The sequence below is a fragment of the Sabethes cyaneus genome, chromosome 3, assembly GCF_943734655.1.
Source record: "Sabethes cyaneus chromosome 3, idSabCyanKW18_F2, whole genome shotgun sequence".
NCBI lineage: Eukaryota > Metazoa > Arthropoda > Insecta > Diptera > Culicidae > Sabethes > Sabethes cyaneus.
In genome coordinates, this window is record NC_071355.1 from 231,011,698 (window position 1) to 231,024,474 (window position 12,777).

At 42.0% G+C, this 12,777-nt stretch overlaps 1 protein-coding gene across 3 annotated transcripts in view; it reads right to left on the minus strand.

Moving 5' to 3' along the window:
* Window positions 1-3,910: 3,910 nt before the first annotated feature.
* The window catches only part of LOC128743586 (CUGBP Elav-like family member 2), a 439,607-nt gene continuing 430,740 nt past the window's right edge, over window positions 3,911-12,777 (minus strand). For all 3 annotated transcript variants that reach the window (XM_053840187.1, XM_053840185.1, XM_053840188.1), the window contains 2 exons: window positions 9,742-9,888; window positions 3,911-9,665 (listed from right to left, as the gene is read on the minus strand). In XM_053840187.1, coding sequence (XP_053696162.1) covers window positions 9,394-9,665; window positions 9,742-9,888 — 419 coding nt within the window. In that variant the 3' untranslated portion in view covers window positions 3,911-9,393. The remainder of the gene's footprint in view (window positions 9,666-9,741; window positions 9,889-12,777) is intronic.

Here is a 12,777-nt window from a genome sequence, read left to right on the forward strand (position 1 = left end):
GGACAAGCTGGACGAAGCCCCTCTCGAGGACTATTGGAACACCATCAAAACAGCCATCAGCAGTGTAGCGGAGAGCTCCATCGGGCACGTGATCCGGAATCACCAGAACGAATGGTATGACGATGAATGGAGGGTCATGGATGAGAAGAACGCTGTGTTGGTGGCAAAGACGCGCAGTGCAACACGTCAGGCGGTGAAAAGACACAAACAGAAGAAAATGCAGCGAACATACCCAAATCTTCCGGGAGGAAAAGTGCTGCCTGATAGAGCAGGAGTATGCGGAGTTATAATAGCTGCCATCGTTCTCAGGAAACGCGATTCTACTACCAGGAACTAAAGGCATCCCGCATGGGCCTTGTGTCGCAAGCCGAAAGGTTCAATGGCAGTATTTTGACGGACGATCGTGAGGTGACCAAAAGGTGTAAGAAGCACATAGACGAACACCTGAATGGCGCCCAGGTGGAGAACCATTGAAGCTGTTTCGACGGTGCGACAAATAGGGAAGAGGTGCCAGTCCAATGGTAAGCGATGATATAAGGGGGCCGTCAGGCAGCTAAAGAAAAATACATCGGCTGGGAAAAATGGCATTGGAGCGGAGCTGATTAAAATAGGAATGGTAAGATGAGGGTATCTGTCCGATCTACAAGAAGGGCGACAAGTTGGATTGTGAGAATTTTTGTGCGATCACCGTTCTCAATACCGCCTACAAAGTGCTGTCCCAAATCATTTTTCGCCGTCTATCACCAATTGCGAACAGATTTGTGGGAAATTATCAAGCCGGCGTCGTTGGACGGTTAACAACGGGTCAAATATTTACACAGCGGCAGATCCTTTAAAAGGGCCGTGAATATAGAGTTGCTTTGCACCATTTGTTCGTTGACTTCAAAGCTGTATTTGATGCCATCGACCGAAAAGAGCTATGAAAAATCATGGACAAAAACGGTTTACTAAGGAAGCTGATCAAACTGATTCAATCTACGATGGATGGTTCACAGTGTTCGGATTTCGGGTGGATTGTTGAGTTCATTCGAATCGCACAGAGGTCTGTCATGTCTGCCTGCAGCTGCTATTCCATAATGGGGTCGTGAACCGAACGGATATTAGCACGCGGGGCACGATCTTCAACAACTCTAGTCAATTCGTCCGCTTTGTTGCTCTAACAAGCCAGTATACGGTATATGATATCCAAGAAATTGATGACCGGTAGCCCACAACTGAGTGAATTGGAGAAATTTTGTTTATCAGGGTGTGCGGTAGGATGGAAAACCATTTAAGTAAGTAATTTTCGTAAGCTACAATCAAAAACAATACTTATAAAAATAAGCCGATAGAGAGTGATCACACGTTTAAGCGGAATGAAGCGGGGTTCATCCGTGAAAAATAAACTAGCATATTAGAGAACAGTACTTTAAACTAAAATTGGATTAAATTTTGCTTATTTCAGCCACAATACCAAGAGCGAAACGGCAGTATGACCATGCTCGGCCACATGTTGCAAGACTGACAAACATTCTAATGTTAATTAAAGATGAAAATTTCAGATTGCAATCTATTCTGATGAATCGAGTTTAAATTTTTGTTATTGTTCGTTTATTAATAGGTACACTTTAAACGCAAAGCGTTTATTCAAGTTTTAATTTTTTGAATTGGAATTTCATTTAATGCACTGTTAGAGAGCATACGATTGATTGCTCTAGAGTCCCTACTTGATCCATTTAAGCCTATGATTCACCCATTGTGCAATGAGCTTAGAACCATGACCTGGTTCGATTAAACTAGAGTGTCCGCGGGTATTACAGATTCTTCTTCACCCCGGTCGCTCTGTTTGGCGCTGCACGGATCGGTTCAATGAGGGTGAAAATTAACAAAGCATAAATAATCTACGCTTGCACCTACAACAACACAATGCGGGATCCGAAAATAGCTGCTACCCCTGAGGCAGCCGACGGATAACAGCGCTACAGCGGAAATTGGAAGCATTTCGGAGCCGATCTGAAAGTTTGATGGGAGATTTATTTGCTCCGAAACGACACGGAATGCCGTGATTTAGAGTGGACTAATGGACCAGATAGACCGTTAAACCACAAGGGACAATGATCCGATGTGTGTTGGGACGAGAGAACGAAAACGAAGCTGCGTGTAATCCCGTGGAATGGAAATTGAATGGAAAAGCGGATTGGACCGGACCGGGCAAAACCGCGTCTGCCTCCGGATCCGTTGAGAAATGCATAAATTGCTGAGCTCGCAGACGCAGAAAAAGCAGGACCGTCCTAGCAGTGAAGCAGCTGCTGCACCGTGCTTCATTGGACAATTAATTTACATTGCGATAGTAAAAACAACCCCCCAGTCGAACGGAACTGCTGCTGGGTTACCGGAGAGGGACGAGCGAAAGTTGTAAGACCAATTCATTAGTCGCAAATTGCACTTGCTTGCAGCCCTTTGCTGGTACTGCTTGCTTCGCCGCAGGGCGAAGGAATGTTCCACAGCAGACCGTCGCGCCTCTGGCCGGCCATCGGCAACCGCTGGCAACGACGACTTGCACTTGGTGGACTTGTCTTGCGGGATGTCCTGCTACTCGTAAAACACACAGTTTGTCACTGCCAAATGGCGGGCGGGTTTTTCAGCCGGCGTACGATGTGGTTAGTGTTTTTTGGTGGACTGACTTTTGCTGGCAACGCCAGTGATGTACTACTCTCAATGGCCATAAGCTTGGCTTTGGCAGGGGAAATACTTCAGCTTTGTTGTTTCAAAATTTTGCTCGTCAAATTTTATTCCGTTTTTCATTTCTGATTCAAGATTTGCATTCATGATCGGCCGATTTTAATCCGAAAACGTAATTATTTAAGGATAACGTTTCGAGATTTGACTTCCTTAATTGATCAGAATGGCTAACGATGGCTTCTAGCGAAACGTCTTTCTTAGTGTCATATTGCGATAAGATAAATGAGACAGACGTGCGTAAAATCAATCACTTTGAGTGTCCGATTATATATAATCATGGTCGTACAAGCAAACTGTCGGTCGTTCGCTGACAGCAGCAATGATGGATGATGGAGCAAACTGTGCCAGAACCCGCACGAAGCGATTTGATGTTAAACCTACCTATTATTCTACAATTAGCATCGTCTGAAGCGGCACTTGGAAGAAGTCTTTAATTTGCATAAGCACTAAATTAGTAGATTAGTATGGTACACTACTAGCGGCAGCAGCAGCACCAGCCATCGCATGGAAACCCTCACTGCACAGTCGGTCTGCTGTTCGCTGGCTCGTTATGTCTAGTTTCTTAGGCGAAAGCCGATCAACGGAAAATCCCCCTGCTATTAAAATGTGCAGGTCCCGTACATTTTCCAGTCAGCTCTGCCAGTCCCCGGTCCATGCAGCCGTACACCACTTGAATGTTATTAAAGAAGAAAACTAACCTTCACATAATTTGTCTCGAAAGTTTTATTAAATTATCTAATTGCTTTTTCCGTTCGCATTCCGCCCTGAGGGGGCAGACTTCGTTGGAAGTTGCAAAGTGAAGACGGCCAGACTTGTAACGATCATCGTTGTCGAGTCTTAATCTTCTTATATGTAGGTAGCGACAAAGGGCAGCCGGGCACTGCGCATTTGTGTAAACATACCGAAATGCCTACAATTGGAAGCAAAAGCAGAAACTCCTACTACAAGCCAACTGGTCCTGTTTTCCACTAGGGGATGAACTTCAACTAAGGTCTAAGTTTGTCTTTATTCCATGCCGATTTCAACCTCGGTGTGATATTTACATTAATATGTTTGGGTTTGCAACGTAGGGACTTCTTGTACATGTATCATACTTCCATGCGATGCGTGATATTTCGCTCGGAAAGAGACTTTCGGACGGTTACTACATACGACGTCAAAGTCAACCGACACATTTGTATGACTTGAAAATTTATTGTATCAAATTGTAAAGTAAAACAGAACAGAATCGACACGAACAATCGCTCCTATCAAAGGAAACAGAAAACGGATGTCTGATCCGCATCTTGCCTATCCTATGCGACATACATAATCGAAACACTACCGCTTTTCGTCCTTTTCTCGCACGGTCTCTTCTTTCCGGTGCTGACCTGACACACACCGCGCTGCATTCTGTACATACATACAACGAATAGACACTGGGAGAGGAAAAAAACAGAAAACAGAACACGGAACTGCCTTATTTTCCCGCCCACCAAAAACGCCTTGTCACCTCTTTCTTGGTCAACTGAAAAGGGGAAACATGAAAACAGGTGCTGACAACGATTTACGATTTCTTCTCCTCTCTAATAGAAACTTCTCCATTCTTCTTCTTCTTCTGTTTGCTGCTTCTAAAACTCAAAGAACACGTGCATTTTTGCCTCCACTTTCTTCTTTGTATATAATATATATCAATATATAAGTACCTAGTGTATATAATATATAGTTAAGTTTTTTTCTTGTGTTTTTTCTCCATTTTTTACCATCTTATAGACATTTTTTTTCTTAACCTCCCTATTCACATGTTTTCACTGATTTGGATTTCGACTTTGACTTAACTAAACAAAACACATCCAGTTTCCAGGATCGACTCTATTCCCCACTATTTTTTTCTTCCATTTTCTCAATTTACCTACTACTAAAAGAATTTCCCCCTCACTTTTAGATATTTTTTTTCTTTCACTTTCAGTTTTTTCCGTGATTTTCTCTTTTTGGTTTCTTTAAACTGGCACATTTAGCGATGATTGCTGTTGGTACTGATTTTCCCGCAGCCGATTTGAATGGTTTTAATTTTCTATTTCGCTTTAACCTGCGCCTGCGACGGTTTCCGCCGTGAGGGATTTCACTAGAAATTTACTCCTCCCGCTCTGCCTTGCCTGTCTGTCGCAGGTTTGTATTGAATGTACATTCATTTATCGACCGACTTCTCTTATCACTAATTAGAATCGCACTCGCTGCCGATCATTCAATCGCATTCTACGCTCACACGCACTTAGTTTTTTTTCTCCTAGCTCACGCGTGTGTGTGTGTGCATTTATTACAAACTACGTTATATTATCGATCACCAACGGGTTGCGTTTTGAAAGATTGATTCAGGATATCTGGACCGGTCCTGAGTCCTGACACACTGGCCTGGCCTATAGTAATAGGATTGAGTTTTCCCCAAAAGAAAAAAACAAAAAACAAAAGAAGAAACCTCTTTCGAGCACAACACACCCGAAACCCGATTATCAGGGGTTTTGCACGAAACCGCCCCCCTTCCCACCCAGCGGAGTGACCAAATGTGGTTGTGGACAGTTACAGTAGTACAGGATCGGTACGTTTGCGAGTGGATTGTCGTGGTAATTTAATCGCAAGCTTTACCCAGAAAGGATTACAATTTTATCGGCTCAATTGTTTCGCGTTAATTTTGTTTTTGTTTTGTGATAGAAAAATGCGTCTAAAGCTCTAAAACTAGTTCGCGTGTACTAGGAGTTATTAGATAAGGATATTTAATTACTAGGAGGTTCCGGAATTGTGTGCTGAACTACACGCGAAGCATACCTAATAGTCGTAGATCTTTCCCAGTGTCCAGTGAATGCACGAATGCGGGTGAAATAGTGCCGTGTTCTTACATTTGAGTTTCTATGTTACGTGTGCTACATAGTTCAAGTGAACTTTAACTGAAACTGTCATTTTCGAGAAAAACATTTAACTTTATTAGCACAAACGGTTTTCAACGGAGGGGTCGGGTACATTTATTGCATTTAGAGGGCGTTTGGTGAAAAATCAATGCTTAGATTTCTTTGTTTTGGAATTTGACCTTCTGTTCTTTGTTCGACAGATTTCGAAGCCAGCTTTCAGAGAACAAAATTAAATTTCAAGTGATTTCCGTTTAAGATTACAAGCCTTCTATCTAATATTTGATAGAAAAGTACAGAAAACTTTAAAAATAATTGTTTTAAAGAATTAAATTCCGCTCGGGTTCCTTCATTAACAGGACAGGGCATCTAAATTTGCAATCCAAATTCGTATAAATGTTGTGAATGTGAAGTTTAACTTAATGCAGACATTTTGTGGTAGGATACTGCCATAGTAATGCATAAAGCATTAACTATGATGCAAAGTCCACGTGCGTTTTGGTAATTCACATAGCAAAAGTTTTATCTTAGGTTAGAACTCTTCTGCATCTGCTATGCATTCGCTCATTATTAGGAGCAGCAATGCTACAACATAAAAAACGCATCAAAAAGATTGGTTGATTTATTGGACAAACTTGTTGAACCGGAAAAAATAACACAGCGAATTTTACCAATATGTGCTCGAGATTCTAGAACAGAGCCGATCGAAACACTCTAAAAGCTCAATTAAAATATATCATTGACAGCAAATAGTCGCTTTGCAGTGTTTCTTTTACTGTAAATTTACGGCGAGCCTATCATTGGATCACTGCTGCCTGCCAATGCAAAACAAATATAATTACAGGATGTTCAAATATTCATCGCCCTGCAAGCAAGTATGTACAAAAAGCTTGCAGCACCAAAAAGGGTCAAGCAGTTTCGAAAATGCCTGATCATTCTTCCGTTGCTGTGGTGATGCAACCACCAATGAATGGCTTTGCATGTCTGTTATCTAGCATTTCCAAAAATGGAAAACAAATGCACATTTCCGATGTGGGTCTCTGGACTACAATCTAAATGTACTCATTCTTCTCATTGTTTACGAGCGTTAGAACAGCCAACCTAAAATCGGTCACGTACCCGTTTCAACTGGGAAAAAACTTCCTTCCTTAAGCAGGGATTAAAGTACGCAGAGTATTTTCTTCGTTGCTGCTACTGCTGCTGCAGCAGTATAGCATTAAATTTCCACGAGCAGAACAAAAGAACGAACGAACACTGCTCGGTTCAATAAATCCTTTCGCTTATCCTGCTCGGAGATTTTTCTTTCTTCGCGGTGCTTGGCTACTCTGTTCGGCGCTTTGCTTCAACGAGTTTGCCTTGGCTTAGCCGGCCGCCGGTCGACCGGTTATGGCTGGCAATTTCCTGCGAGCAGTTTGATTAAATTAGCAGTGAATAATTTATCAATGGGCAAAGTGTTGTTTCAGTGTCGTTTTTCTGGTGTTTTTTTTTTCGTTTGTTTGTTTGTTATCACTGTCTGCTCGTGGTAACTAAAAAACCAACTTCAACTTCCACAGCAAGAATGTTTGAATTGTTTGGCACACGCTACGGATAAAGTAAATAATTCATTCGCATTTATATCGCTGTTTTAGATCGCATTAAAAAGTGAAATCAATGTATGCATGAGTAAAATTGGAAGTTAGAACACATATTAGCATTAAAAATTAAACCATGAAACTTTTTGTAATACAATCTACAACAAAGAAGCAGATTGGCAATACATTATGGAAATGGCAAAAAAAATCAATAAAAATTTTAAAATACAGTTACGAAAGCTTTCATTGTATCCCAGATTTACTGAACTTGGCGCAACCCTGGAAACCGGAAACCGCTGAACACACCCCTCACATTTGAAACTGGACCTACTGACTGGCGCTGAAAGCTGATCAAAATTCAGTTAACACCTCGTAAACCGCACATCCGGGCGGAACGATTTGTTGCCTTTGCTAATTAAGCCATAATTTGCGATTATAATAATTATTACTTTTACACATCAGCTCGCCACGTGCGACGTCCATCTGTACACCGTATCCTGGACACGGTAGGATGGATGAAAACTTCGGTATCCAATCCACTCGCGAAACTCATAAGCTTATCCTAGTCGTTTCCGAATCACTACCGGGGCTCGCTGAGGCTGAGCCTGCAAACCGATAGTCGGACTCGCACGCCACGAGGACAGAAAAGGATCCACTTTCCACATTTGATCCACCGCTGGTGGTTGGCTGACCGCACATCAAAGCGGCACAGCAAGCGCACCGATCCGTGCTTCGAATTGATGGTAATTTGAAATTTTAATAGAATTAATAATGACACGTTGATGCCAGAAATGAATAATGAATGAGTGACATTTAATCAGATTATACATAAATAGTAACATGTATACATAACTACCTATTAACAAAGTTTATCTCCGCGTTTTTCTCGGTGCGGTGCGGCTCGTGTCGTGTGCCGGTAAATTTACGCGCCTAACAAAGTTCACGTTTATCAAACTGATTGACACAAGCGGACGTATGCACTTTCTATCATTAGCTGTTTTTTACTCCGATTGGTTGGTTTTTGTTTGTATACCATTCACTAAACCCATACATACAATACATATGCGTGTAACTACAAATTAACTAAATTGTTTGATAATCAGTGAAACGGTATGAAAATAAATTATTATCGTGTTTACTCTTACAGATGTAAAACTGGTAATTCAAAAAGAAAAGAAAAAGATAAAGTATAAAATTCAAATTCAAATAATTGGCGATATTGTTTGTTTGTTTGATTGATTGAAATCATAGCAAAATGAAGTTCACTTCAATTCAAGATCTATGGTAATCGTATCGTATCGTATGGTAATATATAAACGAAAAAAGGCGTAGGGTTATAAAACAAATCCTAGGTTCACTTGGGTGTTGTTATATATAAAAAAACAGCGATAAACAAAATGAAAACTGACTACTAGCCTTTGGTTTTCACGGGGAATAACGGTTGTCAGCTGCTCCCCAGGTCATATGCGGTTGAAACTAATCTTGGTGTGTATGTGTGGGTATGTGTGAGCCACTAAAATTAGGTAAAACTTCCAGGGAGAAGCTGACTGTCCCACAGCCGACAGGCTCTAAACTTACTACACTTTTCCTCTGTGGTGAAAAGGATTATAAAACTAATAATAATAGTAATAATTGTAATAAAGTAATAGCAATATAAAAAAAGTAAGATAATGTTAAACAAAACTACTCAACAAATTCCGATTAACGATAAGATAAACATTAGTCTAACAGCGTTTTGATGCGCAGCTACCTCTCTTGCTTTGTTAGTGTTGTTTTCTTGTGCTAGTTTGTGTGTACCGTTTTTTGTATCATTAGTTTTTTGTTTGTTTGTTTTGGAATTCTTGTCTTCGCAACGAACTATCATCGAACAAGTAACGAAAAAAAAGTTATATAATCAAAGGTAGAATAAAACAGAAAATGGCTCCGGCTCTTCTCTCCAACGATCCGGAAACAGGAAACAGAGATTTTACCACAGTTAATCTACTTCCGTATAAACGCCCGCGCGAGTCTTTGTGTACGCCCAACACAGTTGGGAGCAACAGTTAGAGGTTCTGCGTTATTTTTTTTTCTGTTGTGTCTTAAATAAGCAAACGAAAACATTTGGACTCATTGCTCTAGAACGGGTAGTAGAAACGACAAGCGACGAACAGAACGACGATAAACGAGTAGCTGCTCCTTTTCCCGATTCATCCGCATGGCGGCATACACTCAACGGTTGCTGCCTAGTACGGCTTGGAGGCATCTTTGGAGCGTTTCAGCTGCACTTTCAGCCGTTTGGTGCCTATCTGGAAACCGTGCATCGCCTGGATGGCGGCTTGCGCCGACGCAACGTTATCGAACGACACAAAGCCGAAGCACTTGGACAGGTTGGTTTGTTTGTCGATGAAAACCTTAGCGGAGACTACGTTGCCAAACGGCAGGAACGTCGAGGCCAGATCGGTGTCGGTGAACTCCTGCGGCAGGTGGTAGATAAACAGATTGCAACCCTCGGGACCTACGGAGAGATAACAAAGAAATATTTATGGGCTTTAGGTATCTATAAGTTAGTCCAATTAATAAAGGAAACTCACCTTCAATTTGCTTGCCAGCGGCCGCTGCCACTGCTTGCGCCAGCGAAGGTGTAGCTAAAGGCGTTGTGGTGAATGCTGCTGCTGCTGCCGAACCAAACTGTGGCAGTGCGGCGTACTGCGTCAGTGCGGTATCAGTTCCTGCAGTCCCTGTTTTCGATATCGGTTGGAAGTCAAAGGCGAGAAGAAGCAAAGAAAATAAATCACCATTAGTTTGGCCTCAGTAATCGGTTGCTAGCAATCAAATATACGAAAGGAAAAACAGTAGAAAAAGATGCCATGCAAAGCTCTGACAAGACTATTAGTATACAAGCCGATACAAAAATGGAGAAACAAACATGCAAATCGAAATCGATGACAAAATGAAAAGCATCATATCGGCGGCGTTATTTCGCCCACCGTCGCCGTTCTCACAGACCAGCCTGCAGCTCAAACGAACAGTAAGTGGGTGTGAAAATGTGTCAAATCCGGGTCCCAGGCCGGAATCTGGTGACAGGGCGTCTGCCTCCCTGTTTCGCTCCCCGTGCTCAGCGCCGAGGAGAGGTATAAATTTAATCGTGCAAAGCATATGTTTGCGTCGCAAAACCGCAGCGATATGACCGCTCGGCCGGAAGGCCAACCGGTCGGGGCCAGATGTCCGCGGCATGATTGTGTGGGTGTGTGTGTGTGCTGAATTTTTTTACCGTACGACGAGTATTTTTCTGATGAAGCACAAAAAATATGCAATTTTATTTTGGGTGACAATTTTTCACTCATCCCTTGGCCGGCCGGCCAAGGCTAGATGCGCAGGAAGGGAAAAACCCTGATTGGCATCGGTTTTCGCAGGTTTTTGCGGTCGTCGAGCCGAGCTTGTTCGTCAACAGCCGCCATGATGATGGGTAGCCCAGGATGCGTGTGTGTATCCTGGTGTAATCTATCTTGCTAGTTGTTGTGGAGCCACGAAATCGTCCCTGTGATGTTATTTTTATAACGAGCAAAACCACCGTAAGAGAGCAGTTGAAGGGAACAAACGGACGATGATATGGTATCGCGTGATGGAAATGAATTTAATTGGGTTTCATATTTATTATGTTATTACATTTATTTAATTATTTATTTACATGGAAATATGTTCGGGGATTATTTTGATCAACTTGGATGGGATGATGATAGCATTTCGCTGGGCCTGCGGTGGCCCGTGGTACGTGACGTTTCCGCCAAAGAGTGATAAACAAACTCACCAATGGGTTGCCGACAGTTTAAAACAATTTTTTTATAAATACTTGGGTTTCACTTCAGTAGACGTCGCCAAAATAAAAGCTTCTGCTTTTGTCATGTTAATGTAGTCCCAACTAGGTTCCACATCGGTGAAGTTTACGGACACGCTCCGGTGTTATCAATTATTCCTGCCACCAGTTGTGTAATTGTGTGTCATTAGAGCCAGGTAATTTTCCTCCGAAACTGTGACCATTAAATGGCGCAATAGAGAGCCGCTGCTTTCTACCATCCGGGAGAATCTGTCGCCCATGAGTTGGTCGGTACCGGTCACAGGACATTAGTGCACACTGCTGACTGGCTGGCTGGCCGAAACGAACACTGCACGGAATGGAGGCCGCGTGCTCATTAATACGGTCTGCGGGATCGCGGGTATAAAAATTTAATTACTGTGCGGTTGTGACCCACTTGGTTGGTTGGCTGTAGGTTCCCCATGGATGGCTACTACAGGCACATACGCTATAATAATGCCGTTGTCGTCGGCAGAATTACAGCCGGCGGCGTTAGATTTCGAGTGAACATACGACGCAGAATGATATTCTGTGGTTGGAAAAAGATAAGACAGGTACGGCAGGGTACGCCACGGTTTACAACTACGACATTAACTTGGTAGGCTTGGTAGTTTTGTCGGTCCGGAAGAAGATATTACAATGGAAGGGACAAAAAAAAGCCATATCCTCATGTCATAGTGGTGGCAGATGTCGTGGTCAACAGAGTCGTAGTGCATTATAAATTAAATTATGATATTACGTATAATGCAACCATTTCAATAATTTTATGTCGGCACACTTAATTCTATGAGCTTTGTGAAACAAAGTTAGTTTAACAAAATAATAAAGTTAACCGCAATATTTTCAGCAAATGTAATATTTAATACTGCACAATGGCTTTATGATATACCACAATAGATCAAAATAATGATAGCAGTGGTGCTAAACGTCCAACAAAAAAAGGCTTTATGATACAATGTATTAAAGAACGATAATCGAATGGTATTTTACGAACGTGTAAAAAAGTCAATCTATACCTATAAAGAAGGATTTCTGTCTGTCTGTCTGTCTGTCCGTATGTTCTTTATAGAATCGAAAACTACTGAACCAATCGGCATGAAAATATGCATGTAGAGGTTTTTTGGGGCCAGGAAAGGTTTTAGTGATGGTTAGAAACTCCTCCCCCCACTAAGAGGGGGGGCTCCCATACAAATGAAACACAAATTTCTGCATAACTTGACAACTAATCAAGCAAATAGAACAAAATTTGGCATGTGGGTGTTTTCGGTGACAAGAATTTATTCTATGGTAAATTAAGACCCCTCCCCTCTTTATAAGGGGAATTATAACTTCTCTCCCCTTTGAAAGGGGGGGGCTTCCATACAAATTTCCTCATAACTCGAGAACTAATCAAGCAAATGGAACCAAACTTGGCATGTGAACGTTTTCGAGGGCAAGAATATTTTCTATAGTAAATTAGGACCCCTCCCCACTTTAAGAGGGGGGGCTCCTGTACCAAAGAAACACAATTTTCCTCATAACTCGAGAAGTAATTAAGCAAATGGAACCAAATTTGGCATGTGGGTGTTTTTGGAGACAACATTTTTTTCTATGATGAATTGGGACCCCTCCCCACTTTAGGAAGGGGGGCTCCTATACAAATGAAATGCAAATTTCCTCATAACTCGAGAATTAATCAAGCAAATGGGACCAAATTTGGCATGTGTAAGTTTTTTAGGGCATGAATATTTTCTATGGTGAATTAGAACCCCTCCCCACTTTAAGAGGGGGGGCT